The sequence below is a fragment of the Achroia grisella genome, unplaced genomic scaffold, assembly GCF_030625045.1.
Source record: "Achroia grisella isolate CSIRO2021 unplaced genomic scaffold, CSIRO_AGI_Agris_v1 utg1090, whole genome shotgun sequence".
In the NCBI taxonomy this organism is placed as follows: domain Eukaryota; kingdom Metazoa; phylum Arthropoda; class Insecta; order Lepidoptera; family Pyralidae; genus Achroia; species Achroia grisella.
In genome coordinates, this window is record NW_026712574.1 from 548469 (window position 1) to 569470 (window position 21002).

The 21002-nt window shown below is 33.9% G+C and overlaps 1 protein-coding gene across 1 annotated transcript in view; it reads right to left on the reverse strand.

Annotated features, from left to right (window-relative positions):
• The window catches only part of LOC131848649 (protein stum), a 68359-nt gene that overhangs the window by 18951 nt on the left and 28406 nt on the right, over positions 1-21002 (reverse strand). Inside the window, exons 2-3 of the mRNA XM_059198574.1 lie at positions 12003-12136; positions 9079-11572 (exon numbers count right to left, since the gene is read on the reverse strand). Coding sequence (XP_059054557.1) covers positions 9079-11572; positions 12003-12136 — 2628 coding nt within the window. The remainder of the gene's footprint in view (positions 1-9078; positions 11573-12002; positions 12137-21002) is intronic.

Genomic DNA, 21002 nt, shown 5'->3' on the forward strand with positions numbered 1-21002 from the left:
TTAATTACAAAGGATAATACTTGATGCTGGTGAATTCCTAAATTGAGATATATATTTAACCAGCTGTATCCGTGACTTCGTCCGCGTGGAATATAATTTTATTTTTCTATATTAAAGATTTTTTCTGAGACAAAGGTAGCCTAAGTTACTCCTTATTACATCAGCTACCTGCCAAAAAACGTCCCGTCAAAATCGGTCCAGCCATTTCAGATATTAGCCGGAACAAACAGACAGAAAGACAAAAATTGTAGAAAATGTTATTTTGGTGTACCGTATTTATATTCATATGCGTTTAGTAAAAAATGGTTATAACAATATTACAGACACTCCAATTTTATTTATATGTATAGATAATGTAACACCCCCATTAAATTCAGTTAACACCCATATATAATTAATATAGCATAGTGTTTAATAAATATGTAGTTAAATTTATATGTAGTTAAAGTTAATTAAGCATTAGTGAACTATATAATTAATACTAGTCCAACCGTATGGCTTTGGTCGTGTATTGTATACAATTACCAGATTTTATATTATGAAGTAGCCTTTGCCCGAGGCTTCGCTCGCGTTAATTTATCCCCTTAGGGGTGGAATTTATAAAAATCCTTTCTTAGGAGATGCCTACGTCATAGAAGCTTTATGCATACAAAGTCTCAGCCCGATCGTTTTAAAATTGACAAAGTTTCATACAAACTTTCATCCCCTATTTTATCCTCTTGGGGGTAGAATTAATCAAAACCCTTTATTAGCGGATGCCTGCGTCATAACATCTACCTGCATGCCAAATTTCAGCCCGATCCGTCCAGTGGTTTGGGCTGTGCGTTGATAGATCACTATGTCAGTCACCTTTGAGTTTTGTATTTTATTCATATTTTCTTTCACACAATCCATCCATCTTTTTTTGTTCGTCATCATTTGATAAAGATGGATGGAAAGCCTTTCCATCCATCTTCATCAACTGATAGGAATATTTAAATATAAGTTTATTTGAATCAAGAATTGTCTGTTCTATCTTATATATAAAATTCTCGTGTTACAATGTTAGTTACCATATTCCCCCAAAACGTCTTTACCGATTTTTATCAAATTTTACATGCTTATTATTAAAAAAAAAATTGTAAAACATCTATGTTAATGAAATAAATTTATTATTATTATTATTCAGTAGGTCTAAGAATCGGCTACTATCTATTTTTCATACCTCTAAGTGATAAGGATTGTCCACCCCTAACATTTATTTTTTTTATAATGTGGCATTAAAAATACAATCCTTTTTACCCTTCTACCCCCAACCCCTATTTTTAATAGAGATATTAGTGCTTAAATTTATATGGTAACACAACGTTTGTCGGGAGAACTAGTAATAATATATATACAAGTTTTATATGAAGTATATAATGTGGCATTAAAAATACATACTACCCTTAATTTTCACCCTTCTTTCACCAACCCTTATTTTTTTAATATATGTGGCAAAACAACGTTCGCGGGTTAAGCTAGTACTAATGAATTCGTGCGCACCCTCATATATTAATATACAGGATACGTTTTTTCCTTAATTTTTTCTCTTTTTTATTAAATATTTTGTTGTATATTTTTTTAAACCCCTTAAACTTAAGGGCAAAATTTACAAGACCATGATCCGGGCTGCTATTTTGTATGGATCAGAGTGCTGGCCCATAAAATGATGAGAAAGCGACGGATGAGAGACGACTGCATGCAACTGAAATGCGAATGTTGAGATGGAGGATAGATGAAGATGATATGGTGAGAAAGGGAGTAAATAACGGGATGACTGCGAACAGAGATGAATGGAAGAGAAAAACATATTACGACGACCACAAATAAATGGGATAAGGAAGAAGCAGATGATGATGATTTGTTGCATATATATTCTAATAAAATTAATCTTGGTGGGTAATCTTCATAGTACAGTTGCTTGATAGATTAGTAGTATTACCGGGGCCAGAATAAAGGCCTATTTTTGATTGGTACCTAGTTTATAAATAGGCTATATTGACAGCATGATGTGAGCATATTCAGCCATTGTTAAGGGGTTGTTACACTATGAAATATATAGGTAATTGCCTTGTAGGCGACGTAATACGTTCTTAAAATATTTTTATCTACCTGCCAATAAAAGTCCGGTCAAAACCCGTCCAGCCATTTCAGAGATTATCCGGAACAAACTAACAGACAAAAATGATAAAAAATGATATTTTAGTGTATGTACCGTATTTATATTCCTATGCATGTATTAAAAAAACGCCTATTTCAATATTACATCTTATATATAAAATTCTCGTGTCACAGTTTTCGTTCGCATACTCCTCCGAAACGGCTTGACCGATCCTCATGAAATTTTGTGAGCGTATTGAGTAGGTCTAAGAATCGGCCAACATCTATTTTTCATCCCCCTAAATGTTAGGGGTAGTCCATCCCTAAATTTTTTTTTATTTTAAGGCAAAACAACGTTTGCCGGGACAGCTAGTTTATTTATATGTATAAGATTAGTGGGTACTATCCCATTGCGAAAACAAGTCGATATTTTAACGTTCCAACCTTTGTATGCCTAAATAAATATTTCAAATAGAAATAAATAAACATCATCACCTGCATCTAGTTGCTAGCTACTTATCTCTTCGTGATATTTTGAACAGAAAACTACTAATGGACGGGGGAAAGGGAATGTGGATTGATGGTGTTATTGCTAGCAGATTTATTTAAAAGAAAACTGCATGAATGGATAGTTACCAAGTGTTTTTACTCAATTCAAGAGTTTTTGGAATACTAAAAAGATAAATTGTTCCTCATGACATTTAGATTTATATACAAATTGACATATACAATACAATAATTCATAATTATATAAAGAATCGATAATTTAATTTATTTAAGATTTGTACACTTGATATAAGCAGATTTTGCAAGAGCCATGTTTTTGTATAACATCATATATGTACGTACCCAAAATCTATTATAAATAAATTTATTATTATTATTACAATGTACTATGTCAGGTTGACCTCCACGCAGTTCCCCCTGGAAACCATCGTGATAAAATCTTGGTGAATTTGTCACGATGGGCCATCATCGTCACGTTGTTTGCTTGCGAGCAAAACACGATTTTTCTATATATATCTATCACTAGATCAAAATAAAATCTAAATTACTAGCTCTGTCCGCGGTTTCGTGTCATTCATCCGCATGAAATTTAAACCCCTTTGTGTTATTCTCTGCACCACCTATGGTTGACTGGTAGAAAATGCCGCTCGGTGTTAAGTCCGCCAAATGTACTGTACTATATATTGTATTGTGTGCATTAGAGTTAAATAAATAAATTATTCTGATGTACATATAAGCTTTTGTTTCATGAAAATCAGTTCAGTAATTTTTGCTTGAAAGAAAGAGTAACAAACATCCATCCGTCTATACATACATACTCACAATCTTTCGCGTTTATAATATTACTAAAATAATATTTATTTAATGTTTCAATATTTAGAGAAAATCTAGTATTTTTTTTCTAATTTTATAATTATAACATCTAATTCTATGGTGTAATTTGACAGTGTAATAGGTGCTTTACGTGTTCACATTGGACTCTGCTACCAAAAATCGGCACCATCGATCAAATTACGTTTAATTTCCTTTGCGTTGAAATATCTGCTTGTAATAATGAAGTTCGACAGTGCTTTTGTGTCTGACACTATTCCACCTATTATGTAGTAGTAATATAATGTAACAATGACTTTATAATGGGTCTATTATTAATAGTACTTACAAAGTATTGATACGAAGAGATAAGATTATATTTTTTAAACAGGGTGCAAATTAACTACAGATCGGACGCTCAGAGTTTGCGCTTCTTTCGGTCGGGATCGAATGGGCGATGTAACTTTGAATTGACGTACAATTTACGGCAATAGAATAGAATAGAATAGAATAGAATATCTTCTTTTTTGTCTTATTAGAGTGAAAACATTAAAATTTTAATAAATATTCCAATCTAAATATATATAACTCAAAGGTGACTGACGTAGTGATCTATTAACGCACAGCCCAAACCACTGGACGGATCGGGCTGAAATTTGGCATGCAGGTAAATGTTATGACGTAGGCATCCGCTAAGAAAGGATTTTGATTAATTCTACCCCAAAGGGGATAAAATAGGGGATGAAAGTTTGTATGAAACTTTGTCAATTTTAAACCGATCGGGCTGAGACTTTGCATGCATAAAGCTACTATGACGTAGGCATCCCCTAAGAAAGGATTTTGATAAATTCCACTCCTAAGGGGATAAATTAACGCGAGCTAAGCCGCATAAACGTATAAACGTATTAATTTTAAGCTAAGATTATTAATCGTTAACTACTGAATATTATAATAAAAACAATAATTTTTAAAGTCAAACCATATCAAATTACTCTGTTTCAAGGTTATTTGGTCACATCACTACAAAAACAAACATGCAGTTGATTATTTCATTCAGTTGACAGAAATGCAAACTCTGAATGGTCGGACTGTATCGACACATCTGATGTGTGAAGCTGGGGCAAATTGCTAGTTTTTCTTTACCGCGGACAATTAACACAAGCCATCTAGTCCCACGGTAAGCAGAGCTTGTGTTATGGGTACTAGACAACTGACATATATACCTATAAGGATTTTTTTGTAAATACAAATATAACATACAGGGGGAAAGAGGGTTGTTAGTAATGTGAACAATTAACCCCATTCGTAGCAATGTACCATGTCAGGTTGACACGCGGTTCTCCCTGGAAACCATCGTGATAAATTCCTGGTGAATTTATCACGATGGGCTAACTGACCTGACCTCATGCTCATCTTATCATCCTCCACTTGTGCCCTGCCTGTGCAAACCGTTGCAGGCGGGTGCAACATGCCATTATCATATATAAAATAACATAAAAAGTATAACATACATATAAAACACCCAGACCAAGTTGTTAGTATTCTTTTTAATAGGTGATAACGCTTAATGACAATAGGTTATGGGGTTTCCGTACATGCTAATGACTGTCGAGCCAACAGAAGGGTGATAGAAGAGCAGATAGGGTCTTAGTCCATCGTGGCTGATTCACCAGGAATTACTGACGATAGTGTCCAAGGGGGACCTCGTGGTGGTCAACCTAGTATGGTTCATTACTAGCGATCGGTCTATTAGTCCTAGTTACAAATCTAATATTAATATTACATTCGAAATCGTGTATGTCTATCTGTTTGTTACATTGTCATGATTAAACGGCTGAACGGATCTTAATGATATTTCATATTAAGATAGATAGCATCACGAGGATGAATATAGGCTATATTTTATCTTAGAAATGCAGACACAATCGTGTGTAACAGCTAGTCTTACTAATGTGACTCAGAGAAAATAGAAAAAAAGAGAAAATAAAAAGATTCAAATGTCACATACATAATGTTTTTGTAGAAAAAAATCTATTTCTATTTCTTACTAATATTATAAACGCGAAAGTTTGTGAGTATGGATGGATGTTTGTTACTCTTTCATCAAAAAATACTGAACGGATTTTGAAACTTTACAGTAATATAGCTTATACATCAGAGTAACCTATAGATTATAATTTCGAAAGTCATTATGTAAATTGGGCGTAATATAAAGATGTTAAGTAAGTGATACAGGCGAAGTCGCGTGTAACAGCTAGTTTACTATAAGCTATTGTTGTAAATTCAAATTGTTATATTTTATTTTGTTATATATACAATTCAGTTGTGGTATGTTTTCAAGGTAACAATTTTTTTTCGAACCGGCGACCCCGAGTCCTGCGCTGCGTCCCGTATGTTAATGCCGGCTGCGGTCACGCGACGCCGCGAGTCGACGCTCGATATACTGACCGTGTCCCCTACTACGGACTGCAAACTCACTCCTCACTCACTCTTCAACTCATCGACGAGTACATATTTTTTTTCTTTTTTACATAAATATATATGTGTGAACTAGTGTCCAGTAATTCTTTGTGTAATAGAAATGGCAAACAAGCAAGTAGTAACCATTGTCAATCTAAAGTGTTAGGAACATGAGCATAACTCGTCCGTTCTGTTCACTCGTATAATGCATCTTTTGTCAGAATCACTGATCATAGGCTGCCATCTTGTGTCCCACTATTCTCGAAAAACGGAAGATTCAACAAGAGGATATTATATGTACATGTCCTGTAATGTCACTGCAAAATGTCACCCTATAACCGAAACACATCTTACAAAACAAGCAGCTCGGCGGCTGCAGTAGGTGAGACTAAGTTACATACGTGTAAAGAATATTTGATAATCGGCAGCCATCTTGCTTATTTCTAAATAGAATTTATTATTGTATTATAGCATCTATAACATATTTAAGCAAGCTATTTGGCAGCTAAAGTAGGTGAGACTGAGATGCCTACGTAACTGACTTTGTACAAAACGTAGTCTCACAGGATAAACGTAGGCAAAATTGGGGTCAATGACTATGCTCTTGCTTTATTCGCTTTAATAACTATCTCATGCTCACATAGAACGTAAATTGACTGATTACAACAGATAAATTTGTTAAAACAGTTTCTAGGCGCCCTTCGATATCTACATCAAAATGTAAATATCCAAAAAAATATTAAAAAATCTATTACTTTTTAAGATGAAGAATGAATTCATTCATTCATAATTTTTATGAAATATTTACTTTACTTTCACTGAAAATTATAAATATGAAAGTAACTCTGTCTGTCTCGCTTTCACGCTGAAACCACTGAACCGATTTAAATATAATTTGGTACACAGATAGTCCAGACTCTGACAAAGGACATAGGCTACTTTTTAATGCGAAAAAGGGTTGTAAGGGGTTGAAAGGGGAGATGAAAGGTTATATGGAAGTATTGTCATTTTACGCGGACGAAATCGCGGGCGCAGTTATTAATCTAATAAATATAACGGCATTTACGAGCTATAACTATTCATATATTACCAGCATTATTACTAATTGACATTGTCAGATAAAATAATTCTCACTTTATTCTCACACAACATGTTCATAAATGAGTTTTGGACAAATAGTGTAATAATATGTGTTTTATAAGTACATTAATTTTATCGTCACAAAAATTACCCTGAGGTATAAGTAATAATAATAATTAGTGTGCCATGATACATTGTTTATAATAAAACTGTTTTTAGTATTAATAGATTAATCTATACATCTATACATATAAATAAAATTGGAATGTCTGTTTGAAATATTGAAAAAAACATTTTTTACTACATGCATTTGAATATAAATACGGTATATACACCAAAATAATATTGTTTACAATTTTCGTCTGTCTGTTTCGGCTAATCTCTGAAATAGCTGGACTGATTTTGACGGGACTTTATTTGGCAGGTAGCTGATGTAATAAGGAGTAACTTTAACGCTACTTTTATTTTAGAAAAGTAAAGTTAAATTCCACGCGGACGAAGTCACGGGTGTAGCTAGTTAATAATAATAATAACTCTGGAGGATAGATAAATAACGAACATAAAAAGTAAAAACATAAATGTTTTACCAAATCAGTTCAGTAGTTTTTTCGTGAAAGAGTAACAAACATCCATCCATCCATATTCATAAATCTTTCGCGTTTGTATTATTAAAAGATCATGAGGAATCGAACCCGAACTATCGGAAGTGAAGCGCTGTGCTTAACCGATAGATCACAAAGTATTGTGTAATTGGAGTGTAATGCAGTGTATAAGGGTCTTTACTTATTCGTTACTCAACTATTCACGTTATTGTCAGTTTAAATAACAATGAAACGTTTTAAACGTGAAACCGAGAACACCTCGGGTTATTAGGCATGCGAACCGCATGAAATCTCTAAGGTATTATGGTGAAAATAGATATCTGTGAGGGAATTAACTTTCCTTTCATTATACCCGCGAGTTACGGCTGTATATTAAGTAGGCTTCAAATAGAAATTGACAATTTCGATAGCAACGTAACTTGTTTGTTATGCATTCGGGATTGTTTATGTGACATTATATAAGAATAACTTTTTTTTTTAATTAAATACAATTTTTCACAAACATATTCGTCCGTGCCTTTTTTAATTTACTTTAATATTATTATATTTCTTTAATTTCCACTTTTGTACAACTCCAAAGGAGTCTTTGCTGCTATATGCTTTTTTACAAAGGAAGTGTTTCATACATTTAAATCTTTTTTCAGGCAGATTTAGAAGAGACTGGTAGTTTGTTGTAAACCCTTACGCAATTGCCAAAAAACGAATTACTAACTTTAGTTAAACGACATTTAGGTAAAATCAGTTTGTTATTGTTGCGTAAGCTTTTATTAGTGTAATCACTAACTCTTTTGAAATCGTCTTGGCATAAATAATATTTTCGTACATGTATTGAGAAGTTGATTAAGTGTACCCTTTTTACCCTTTTTACAATGGTGGCAAACAAGCGTACGACCCATCTGATGGTAAACGGTTACCGTACCCTACACGATGGACGCTTGAGACACCAGGGGAGCCATGTGACCCATTGTGAGCATTGCTAACCCTTAAGAAACCTTAATATACCCCCTACTTGATAAACTTCATGCTGTAGTCTCGTGAGAAAACCTCGGCAGGTAGTTCAGTTTACAATTTAGATTGTGTAGGCGGGAGGAAGCTCCTGTGAAACTACACGGTCCGAGACCACTTAGATTCTAGCATAACATAACTAAAATTTGTAAAAAATATACTCGTAAAATAAAATAGGGAATAAAAGATTCTATGGAAATTCACTATAGAATTTAGAACGAATAAACTTTTTTCTTTGGCTTTTTATAATTAGCCTAAATAATTTAAAATGCTTTCCAATGTCTCTGTTCTATACGGATGAAGAAGCGGGTACAGCTAGTATGGTATATAACTTTACATAATGTGTACAATTGCAATTGTTATTTATTAAAATCATCAGATTCTTTTACAAAATTATAAAGAACACTTAATCAATGAACAATTACCCCAATTTTCCAAACAATAAATTATAATTAATATATTTGTAACAATAGTTAAAAAGTGGGTCACTCACCCGCCATTGCTGTGAGTTGATTTATCCGACCCGCTTCCTTCGACCGGCTGGTGTACCGCCATCTTCTCAGTTCCCGGCGTTGACAAATTTGAACTTTGTACTTCTACTTCCGGTTCGCCTTTAACAAGCGTTTCCGTCACCTTTTCCATTTCCGTCGGGCCATTTTTCTTTTTTTCATTCACAACAACGACTATCGGTTCTACATCTTTTTTGGGTTCCACTTTTTCTTGATTCTCTTTAGGCTTCGGATTTTCTACCGGCGTCATAATGCTATCAACAATTTTAGTAGCTTCGGAGCGCATTTCTGCGGTAGTTTTATCATTTTGTTTGACGAGATCATTTTTAATGTCAGTTAACTTACTTGCAATCTCGTCTTTAGTTTCTTTTATCTCTGCTTTTGTCTTATTGGCAACGTTTTTTAATGTACTTTTAGTTTCAGCGGAGGAAGTTTTTGGTGGCACGGATAAAATATTCTCCGTGGATACTTCTGGTTCTTTTAATATGCTTTCTATTTTTTGTCGTGCCTTTTCTACTTGAGGATTATTGTAAGGTGGTTGTAAGAGCCTTAACTTTATGTTCTCCTCATTAAATACTGTTTTTTCTGTCGCCTTAGTATGTTTTGCTTGCTTTTTCTCATCAGTTTTATCGGACTTTTCAACTTCTTTAACGTTGTCTTTGTCCTTTTCTTTTTCTTTTTCCTTATCGTTATCTTTTAATTTAGTCTTATTTTTCTCAGGATCCTTTTCTTTATCTTTTTCAGCAACTTCCTTCGTTTCTGGTTTTGCATGTTCTTCTTCCTTATCGTCATCTTTCGGTGCTAATGAGTCTTTTGAACCTAACCTTTCAAAAATTCCTTTCTCCCTTGCCTTCTCCAATACATTTGGTAACTGATTAGTAACTGTAGTCACAACTTCTAAAGGCTGTGAAGTAATTGCTGCCGTTGTCATAGAAACAACGCTTTTTTTCGTCAAAATTACTAACTCTCCTTTCTCATTAGTAATTTTGTCATACTGCGTTTCATTATCCTGTTTGGTTACTTCATCTCCACCTGTACATGAATCAACACCCTTTTTAGCTTGTTCTTTTTCTTTCTTTTTAGCATCTTCTTTATTATCTTTATCTTTTTTGCCAGACTTAATCGCCTTCTTTTCATCTTTTCTTGCACCTACTTCATTAATTTTATTCATTGATTGTGATTTGTCTGTTAAATCTAATTTACTGTCTCTTTTTTTGAGTAACGGTGGTTTTTCGTACAAAGTCTTAGTGCTTGGTGTTCTCGTTAAACTTTTAATGCTATTTGTTCTATTAATTGTTTTTTTAGGTTCTGGTTTATTATTATTTGTTATTGGTTTTTGAATTGATTTAGAGCTTGGTGTTCGAGTAATAGACTTGTTTGGAGTTTTAGTCACTGGTTTTGATGTTGAAGTAACTTTAGGAAGGGCTTTACGTTTCTCAGGGCTGTGGTCTCTACTTACTGTTCTGCTAGGCTGTCTAGAATTTAATCTAGATGTAGCAGGTGTATTACCGACTGTTTTTATAGTCTTTCTAGGCATTGGCGAAGGCTTTGTGGATGTTTTAGCAGACTTAGGTTTCAAATCTTCTGTTGGGCTTTTATTTGGAGTGCCTACAATGGGAGACAGTCTTTTAGAATTAATAGATTTGTTTGCTGGTGGTGGCCCACCACGACCAGGAGAAATAGGAGGCTTTCCCCGAATATGAGCTGGTGCAATATTCAAAAACTGAGTGCTTTTACTCATAGCTCTTTTATCATGTGCCTGACTTCCAACTTTTATACTTTCATGAATACTACTAGTACTATTTGAAATGAATCTTTGATTTTTGTTGAGACTATTTTCTGGAAATCTTGATTTGGAATTATCTCGTCTTGATGGTGAAACAGAGTTTTGGCGTTTGGGTACCTTAGATGAATGCTTCGGTGATCCATCATTCGACTGAGGCTGTGACCTTGATACAGATCGAAGTCGAGATTTATGCGTTACAGGTTTGGGCATCCCGTCATCTTTGTTGATGAATTCATTGTTGCTAGCAGCAATGTTTTCGAAATGTAATATAGCTGAAGGGGAATTAGATCTGGATCTAAGGTTTATTTTATTTGGGGAGTTGCTTCTGGATGTTGTTCGTGAACATACAACACTTCTAATCGCGTCACTCCTTGCATTCTTATCCAATAAGCCCATTTCTTTTAATAGAGCTTCTTCTTCTTCTATTTTCTTCCTCTGTGCTTCAGCTTCATGTTTTTCTCTATTTAATTCACTTAATTCTCGAATCTCTTCAATATTTTCTTTAAGAAAATTCCTAGGTGAATGAGGCCTACTTAACGTGTGTATAAGAGGTTGTATTGTAGCTGCTTGAGCCATTTTATCGATTTTAGACAAGGAGTTGGTTCTTCTTCTGGGAGGTGAGTTTGTTCGGGAGTTGGCAGCTGATGTTTTTGGTGTGGTATGTCGTGAGGTCTCTTCTCTGAATCCTCGACCTAATAATATTAAACGTATATGTAAGTCATATCTATATTTATTATATAAGTATTTGAAAACCATTTAGAAAAATAAATGTTTTCAATACATGTGTCTCTGAAAAAAATATGGATTTGGTTATCACATGGATATGATAAGTACTTTCCTCTATTTATATCCATTATTTATATTTGTAATTACACCTGTAATTTGTATACAGGTATGCATATTTCCTGGATAGTGAATCGAAATAAAAAAAAATCAATTAACAGACTTTAGTGATTAATATTTCGCTTTGTATGGGTCAAGATCACACAGTGCCAAATTGACGTAGGAAGAATTTTTATAATCTAGATAATAGGTGTCTATCTATTAATGCACTGTAGGTCACAAGGTCTAAAAGAGTATAGGGCCGTGAATTGCCGACTACTAATTGTGTTAAAGATTTACCTTTAAATGGCGATACTCTTCCAGGTTTTATTTCAACTGGCAAAGACCTCGGACTGGAAGGTCGCGATGCAACTGGAGTCTCTGTTATGATAGCGAATGATGACTCTCGCTTTCTCTTCGATGTTGGCACCACTCTGGAAATAAAGAAAATGATTATCTATACTAATATAATAAAGACAGATATAATTATTTACTTACAGAATTTTAATGCACACAGTACAAGAAGTAAATGTACATTTGGCGGACTTAATACCATGCGGTATTTTCTACCAGTCAACCATAGCTAGTGCTGAGTATAATTGTTGGCGGTGCAAATAGAATCATAAATAAAATCTAGGCATAAATTTATCACGGAGAATGTTCTGAGGAATTGTTCAGATTAATACCAGCTGTTGAATTTCACTGTCGTTCTACTTGAAAGAAACTAAAATACCACTCTTACAGAATGAATGGCTGTCCTCTACAGTGAATTTTTCCAGAAACTTTTTCTGACGCACAAGCACAATGTTAAATCACCTATGAATCGAGCGTCATGTATTAAATGTAGTCCGAGACTGTTTCTACCGTTTAAAAATATTATATAAAGTACGTAATTATCTCACAGAGAGAGTAAGAATATTATTATGTGAGTCCCTTATTCTCTCTAAGTTCAATTACGGTGATCTAGTATATGGTCCTCGCCTTGTATGTAATTCTCGGAATATAATGCAACGCGTACAAAATGCTTGTGGCCGCTTCTGTTTTGACATACCTCCACGTACTCATGTCTCTCCATTTCTAAATAATGCATCAATTCTTAACATGGAATCACGGAGGCGGTTGCATCTCGCAGTACTGATGTTTGATATAATGACATTTAAAAATCCAGAATACTTATATAATAAATTAAAATTTTCATCTTTTGAAAGTCATTATGTCGGCGTCCCTAGATCAGCACGGGTTCCTTTAGCAATGTATTCTCACCGAACTGTTGCTTTTACGGGAAGTTTCCGCTACCAGGCGACTAAATGCTGGAATAATATCCCTCCACCTATAAGAGCCATTACTTCAAAACAGGTATTTAAGAAAAAGATAAATCTTTTTCTACTAGACAATTCCTAGCATTTATATATTATTATTATTTTTTGAAAGCCTTTGGTCGCTTAGGTAATGGTCTGCGTCAACAGTTATTTGTATTTGAATTGATATTGATATTGATACATTTTGATTTATTTATTTTATTATTTTTTTTCTTCTATTATTTTTATTAAGAATTAGTTTAATTTAAATTTTGGTAACATTAAGATTGTTGAGTGAATATGTCGCTGCACGCGATCGCACCACCACTGGGCTGCTACTGAAAATCAGTGTTTTGCTCGCTGAGCAAATTGTTCACTGAGTAGCTCAACCCTTTCGTATCCCTGTGGCACCTAATATATATTTTAATGTTTATTTTATGTTTTTTATTTTATTTGGAAGTTAAAGTATTATGTGTTGTATTTTTTTTTTATAATTATTTACTATTCTTATGTGTTATTTGAATTTTGTTTGTACTATCTTTGTTATCGGGATACGAATAAAGATTTTTATCTATCTATCTATCTATCTATCTATGCAATAAATATTCTTCAATGTGCAAATGTTCTGACCTGACTGCTTTGACCCTCATGCTATCATCTTCTAACAGTCTCTCGCCAGCATGTACCGTCAACAGAAGATTAAACACCATTTCATTATCATCGTTTAAAAATATTAATTCACTTATAATTTTTCTATTTTCCATTAAATTAAATTAGTTTTGACACTTTTACTTTGAAAAACGTAATTAACACCGTAACACGTATTTTGCCATGTTGTTAATGGTGTAACGAACATAACGATAATGGTGTTTCGTTCGTTATAGATCATAGACCACGTGGAACCATCAATGATGGTAACAATAACATAATGACTTGCGTTTCAATACAAATGGTTGATTATGGACGAAAATCGTAGTGAAATGGAAATTACGAAATGCGTTTGATTGATTGATTTTTTTGTTTTTATTCAATTTGAGACATGTGGCATTATTGGAGACGAGTCACTCGAGCGTTCGTGGCCTGGTTCCCCACCAACATGCTGTCCACCTTCATGAAGGTAGACTACTAGCTGAAGGGTGTTGTGCACCACCGATACAGTGGCAAACTGCTACAGTGATTGTGGTAACCACAAAGACTATATTCATATTTTATTATTTTCTACCAGCTGTACCCGCGACTTCGTCAGTGTGGAATTTTAATTTAATTTTTCTAAAATAAAAGTAGCCTAAGTTACTCCTTATTACATCAGCTACCTGCCAAAAAAGTCCCGTCAAAATTGGTCCAGCCATTTCAGAGATTAGCCGGAACAAACAGACAGACAGACAAAAATTGTAAAAAAATGTTATTTTGGTATATGTACTGTATTATATTCATATGCATGTAGTAAAAAACGGTTATTTCAATATTACAAACAGACACACCAATTTTAATTATATGTATATCTATATAAATAAAATTGATGTGTTTGTTGTCTATACATGTGTACAAATATATGTTAGTTCTTAAGGTATATATAATATGGGTCAATATTGTTGTATATACATATAGTATTAAATTGCCTGAAATAAATAAATTTTACTTTGGAAAGGTGGTGACATCTTAGAATATGAATAACAATAAAAAAATTTGCTATTACCTATTACCTAAAAAAAAACTTTGTACAGTCGTCAGCGAAGATATCTCGTCTTACCTATTTCATTACCTTTTTCTCGTCTTACATATTTACCTTTAAGTAACTTGCTATGTTTCGGTCAAAGAAGAGTGAGAACTGCCTCCGAGGCTCGTTGGTATGCCAATTTAGCTTTTAGGTATAAGTACAAGGAACAGTGCATACAATAATAATAGGCTTGGGGAATACACACAGCGTTCTCTAGACCAATCTTGAGAGCAGAGCTTGTGTACATTTTTTGTATATACATACATATACAAAGATATTACTGCGATATATCGCAATATTATATGTAATTATAGTTTTAAAAACGTTTGGTTTCCACAAATTTTAATTATCTTGTATTTAATGTGTTTCTGTATGTTTTATAGGGTTGCAATAAGAAAAAAATTCGGACTACTCTAATGCCGTTGCCCTTTACAACATCACCGGAAGACAGGGACGAGTGCAGATGGCACTCCAAACCAGCGGAAGGACTTTTACGGCGGCTGAAAGCCAACTCCCGCCTGACGGATATGACTTTAGTCTGAGGGCACCGCTAAGGGTCCGAACTTCGGCTCAGGCCGTCGTAATTTGAATCCCTGTTTGATTTTAAAAGTTAGTTGTCTTTATTAGGTACTTCTTTTAATATATCAATGGCAACTATTGCCTCGTCGTTATTGTAGAATAGAATAGAAAATCATTTATTCAAATAAACTTACATTGAAGCACTTTTGAATAGTCACCACATTTTTTTTAATCTACCGCTAATTCGGATAGCTGTCTCATCACAAGAAAAACGAGCAAGAAACTTGTGTGTTGCTGTTTTAAATAATTTTATTCTTACTTTACAATTTAAGTTTAAGTGTGTGAATACAAACTACCAATTAGCACTAATTCAATTAAATAATCAAATAGAAAAAATATTGAATACACAACAACTGGTTAAACAATTAATAAGAGTTGTCGTTGGACAGCCGTGATGTTCCTGATACATTTATAGCCACAGATGTCTAGTGGTTTAATACATCGCTTTACGATGATCGCGGCTTCGATTTCACGCGCGGTACAAACATTTGTATTGATGAGTATGATTGTTATCGGTCTGGGTGTTTTCTGTGTATATGTATTTATTTATTTTATTTATCCTTTATTGCACTATTTAAAATAATGTACAATTGGCGAGCTTAATGCCATATGGCATTCTCTATCAGCTAACCATTGGTTGAAAACAGAAAGCGGTTGAAGGGTAGTAATGGGATAAGGCATACTATTTGTATTTACCTAACTTAGGTATATATGTATATAGTAATAAGCTTACATACATACCTATGAACATACATATATACGTACTTAAATACTTGCTATAACAGGTACTATATATATATATATACAAAAACACAAAAATATAAATGTATAAATAGATAAATAATAATAATAATAAATAAATATATGTATATATATATATATATATATATATACAAATATGTACTAGTATGATTTGACAAAAAAATGTGTCTAAGACGTCAGGTATTGTTACTTATAAATGTATGCTACCTCATTTAGCTGCATTGTATTATATAACTTTAAAAAAAAAGAACACAGAACACTAATTTTTATTTGTCCTTCTGAGCTAAATCATTGGAGGGAAAATACAAATCTTTATTCTTTACATTAGTACAAAATATTAGTTTTATTTTCACAAGAATAAAAGGATAGTACAAACAAAATATATCAAAGTATTTGTATCAATTGTCTATTACCTAATGCAAGATCTGCTTAGCATGGGACTAGATGACGCTGTGTGAATTGTCCAGGGTCATTATTATTCTGTCTATCTATATAAATGACTAAACTGACTTATTTTAATATGGACTGTATAAAATAAAATGTTTTATACAATACAATTACTCAAAGGTCACTTCTTGACCTGTGTGTCATGAGAAATGATATGGTGCTACTTGTCTGCGTGTATACGCCATTTTATCGTTACAATGATGTGAAATCGTGTAAAAATCAACTTGATCGCAAAATAATGACTAATTTAATTTTCAGTCGTGGAATAACTATGAATCATAAAATATAATACTTAGTACATAACAAAAGTTCATAGGTTACGTTATTTGTCATTGAATTCACTAAAGATTAGAGGTTACTCGATCAATGAGGTTAAGCATCGTTGTGACCAGTCATTCCTTGGATGGGAGACCATAATGACTTTGCTTTTTCATTAGAGTACATAACAAAAGTTCATAGGTTACGTTATTTGTCATTGAATTCACTAAAGATTAGAGGTTACTCGATCAATGAGGTTAAGCATCGTTGTGACCAGTCATTCCTTGGATGGGAGACCATATTAACTTAACGTTTTCATTAGATAACTAGTCGTCGATTAATTTGAGCCATCTTTATTTATTAATTTGACTTTATTATTATCATTTACAAATTTTTCAATTTTATAATAAGTTTTTTACAAATAAAATATTTTATATGACAATTGAATTTTTTACTGGCAAGTTGAATACATACTCTGGCAGTTTGTTGTCATAATAAATACAAACTGAATTAGAAGTGAAACAATCTTGATTTTGAAGAAACAATTCTGGTAATGACTGCTAGGAGTTTGTACCGTGTCCTTCATTCCACTTCACGCGGATATCCGGCAAATCAAAACGTCACTGAAACGACCTTCGACCTGTTTCGGACCTGTCGATAGTGGGGCTAGCCGGCGCGTTGTGGCTGTCGACTAATTTTCGAATCTATGTGTAAAATAATAAATCCCCATTTCCCTTGGTCACTGAAATACGTCTTAACAGGTTTGAAAATTTTTCTTTCATTGTTTTTTATATGGGTCATTGGGCTCCCTAAAATATGGTCGTGCGCAGTGATGGCTGTCTCATCCGTCATACTCGTGAACGACTACTGCTTGTAGGGACTGGTCTGCTCTTATCACTACGAGTGATTTAATCTTATTGTGTACTTATATTTAATCCTAATAAATTAGTGCTGGTTGGTAGTTTGTATTCACACGTTTCGAATTGTATAATGTGAACTTACAAGGATTGTTTAAAAGAGCAACACACAAGTTTCTTGCTCGTTCTTCTTGCGATGAAACAGCTTTCCGAAGATTAAAAAAACATTGTTATGACTATTCAAAAGTATTTAAATTAAGTTTATTTGAATAAATAATTTTCTATTATATTCTATACTATAACATACGAAACTGTTACACAGGTGTGTTACCCTGTGAGGGTCAGGTTCACCAATTTTAGCCGCTTTTGCAGCTTGCTTTATAAGTTATGTTTCAGTAGACGGTAGATTTGACATATCATAAGAGTCTGTAATAGACCTACATGAATAAAGATATTTTGAATTTGAAGTTGTAATTCAGTGATCTAGCGGTTTATCACACCGCCTTACTTCCGGTTCGATTCCTCACACGGTACAAACATTTGTATTCATGACTCTGTTTGTATGCATTTGACTGTTTTCTATGTAATAAATACTTATATCAGTTGTACCCATAAACAAGCTCTGCTTTGCTTGAGACTAGATGGCGCTGTGTGAATTGTCATGAATTATTATTATAATTGAAAGTGTGTGTCCTACACTAGTAATATTTCTGCCAACATTTGAGACACTTCCATTAGTTTACATAGATTTAAGTTCAGTGTAAAGTTAGTCTTTAGTCTACGGAGGCGATTGAAATTAAAAAACATCCCAATTTCAACAGAGAGGATGGCTTAAAATTATCATCTACGTGGAATCCAGTCATAAATAAATTCAAGCAAAGTTCAGTAGCATCAATAGTCAATAAGTGTACGGATACCGTGAGTGCTGTGTGTCGCGAACTTTCGTTAAACAATCTAGTGACGGTAGATGAAAAAATAACTGCTGTCACCTATCTACATTGACATCGCTGTTACTCCAGTCAGCTCGTGACCACGGCTAGTGCAACCTAGTCGAAACGTCGAGGGAGGTAAATACCTTTATTTGCCATAAAATTATTCGTGTTAATACCCGGTTAATAATTTAAATAATGAATATAACATTATGTCTATATATATATATATATATATATCGGCTTCGGCTGTATAGATTATAATTAGATAAATAAACTTCGATAGAAGAAAATCAAAAAATAATCTAGCGTTACATATTCATTAGACACCTTTTACTAATTACCTAGTTAGTTCTCCATCAGATTGTTATCGGAAAGCAGAACAGTATTCAGTATAATGAGTTTATTCTTGTAAGCGAACGTTTCGAAACGATCTCGATTATCTTTTACTTGTTACGATTAAAATCAACAATGGAAAATTGTCACAGGCAACGCTAGAAAACGAGGCATGGACTAGTAACTCAGTGGTATCTATTACTATATTTATATACAAGTATATAACGCTTCGTTGATTCACTGACTGACATATATTTACAAATAACACGGCGAAGTTTTATTACGGACTAACTGTACCCGCGACAACGTAAGCTTGGAATTTCTATTTAACTTTAATTTAACGAAAATCTAATTTAACTTTATTTTTTTTAAATAAAAGTAGTATAAGTTACTTTCTATTACATCAGCTACCTGCCAAAAAAAGTCGTGTCTAAATCGGTGCAGCCATTTCAGAGATACTCGGAACAAACAGAGAGACAGACAAAAATTGTAAAAAATGTTATTTTGGTGTATGTACCGCATTTATATTCATATGCATGTAATAAAAAATAGATATTTTAATATTACAAACAGACACTCCATTTTTATTTATGTGATGATTAATACGTGAAGCAAAACCTTTTTGCCAAAATTGAGCGGACGGGGAGTATAAAAATCTATATATTTATAGTTACAGAGAAGGAGTGCAGAATGCTAATATTTCTTAAAATTATACAGGAAATATTAATTAAATCAATAAAAGAACATACTACCATTTTTTTTTAAATTGATGCTACTCCAAGGCACCGAGCTCAAAACCGTTGAAAGTTTCAAATACTTGGGTAGTGTAATAGCTAACGACGGCAGCATCGACAAAGATATCACGCACTGTAAGAATGCAGGATGGCATAAATGGAGAGAGCTGTCAGCAGTGGTCTGTCCAGGATTAGGTCAGCAGTAGCTGTCGGTCGGTCAGCGCAGTCGGTTCAGCGATAACATATGGCGCGGAATGCTGGCCACTCGCGAAACGGCAATCGGACATACTTCATGTCGCCGAGATGAGAATGCTCAGGTGGTCTGGCGGAATTACCCTCTTGGACAAAGTGCCAAATCACTATATCAGAGGCTCATTCAGAATAAGACCTATACTGGATAAGCTGGAAGCACGTCTTAGATGGTATGGCCATGTCATGAGGAGACCGGAAGACCACTTGGCCAGAAAAGTTCTCGATCTCAATTCAGGATCGAAAAAGCGTGGACGACCCCAATTAATATAGATGTCAGTAGTTAGTAAGGACCTTAAGGACAACGGAAATAGAGCCAGCAACAGTCCAAAATAGACACCACTGGAGAAGAAAGATTATGGGAGCCGACCCCAAATGAAGATGGGATAAGGCCGGAAGAAGAAGAAGAAAATTGTTGAACCCGCCAGCTCTAACGGTTTGCGCTGGTGGGTTTCCAGTGGAGGTTGATAAGATGATCACTAGATCAGTTAGCTCATCGTGACAAATTTCAAGGAACTGAACGGGTTTCCAAAGAAAACCATCATTGACGTCAATCTGACATAGTAGCTAGCAATGGATTCCTAAATCCACATTACTAACAATCCCATTCCCCCCAACTAAAATGTATTTGATACACAGACGCATATCTACTCTTTTGTTTATTATCTGTGGTCAAATTGAGTATAAATTAATATTCTTTGTCTTTAATAATAAATGTCTAAAGTCTTTGATAATAGAACCCTAATAATGTACAAGCTTAATTTTTTTTTCAAATTAAATCAAATTTATTGCATCTAAACAAAACAATTTAAATTCAGTCCAAACCAATTTAAATTAATTGTGGTCGAATTTCGACCACTATTATTGTAATCATTATCAGACGAGTGCCCTGTAAATCATAGGACACTGGTCCGGCATTCGACCCTGACATTTCTATGTGTAACCAAATCTAATGTTATTACCCGTTTACCATTTTATTTTTTTTCATGGATTGGACAGGTGCACTTTGCGATTTACGCTGGCGGGGCACCAGTGGAGGATGATAGGATGAGCATAAGGTCAGGTGTTATATTGTTATATGGAGACCATTGTGTTAAATTTCTAGTGAATTTTTCACGTTGGTTTCCAGGAGGA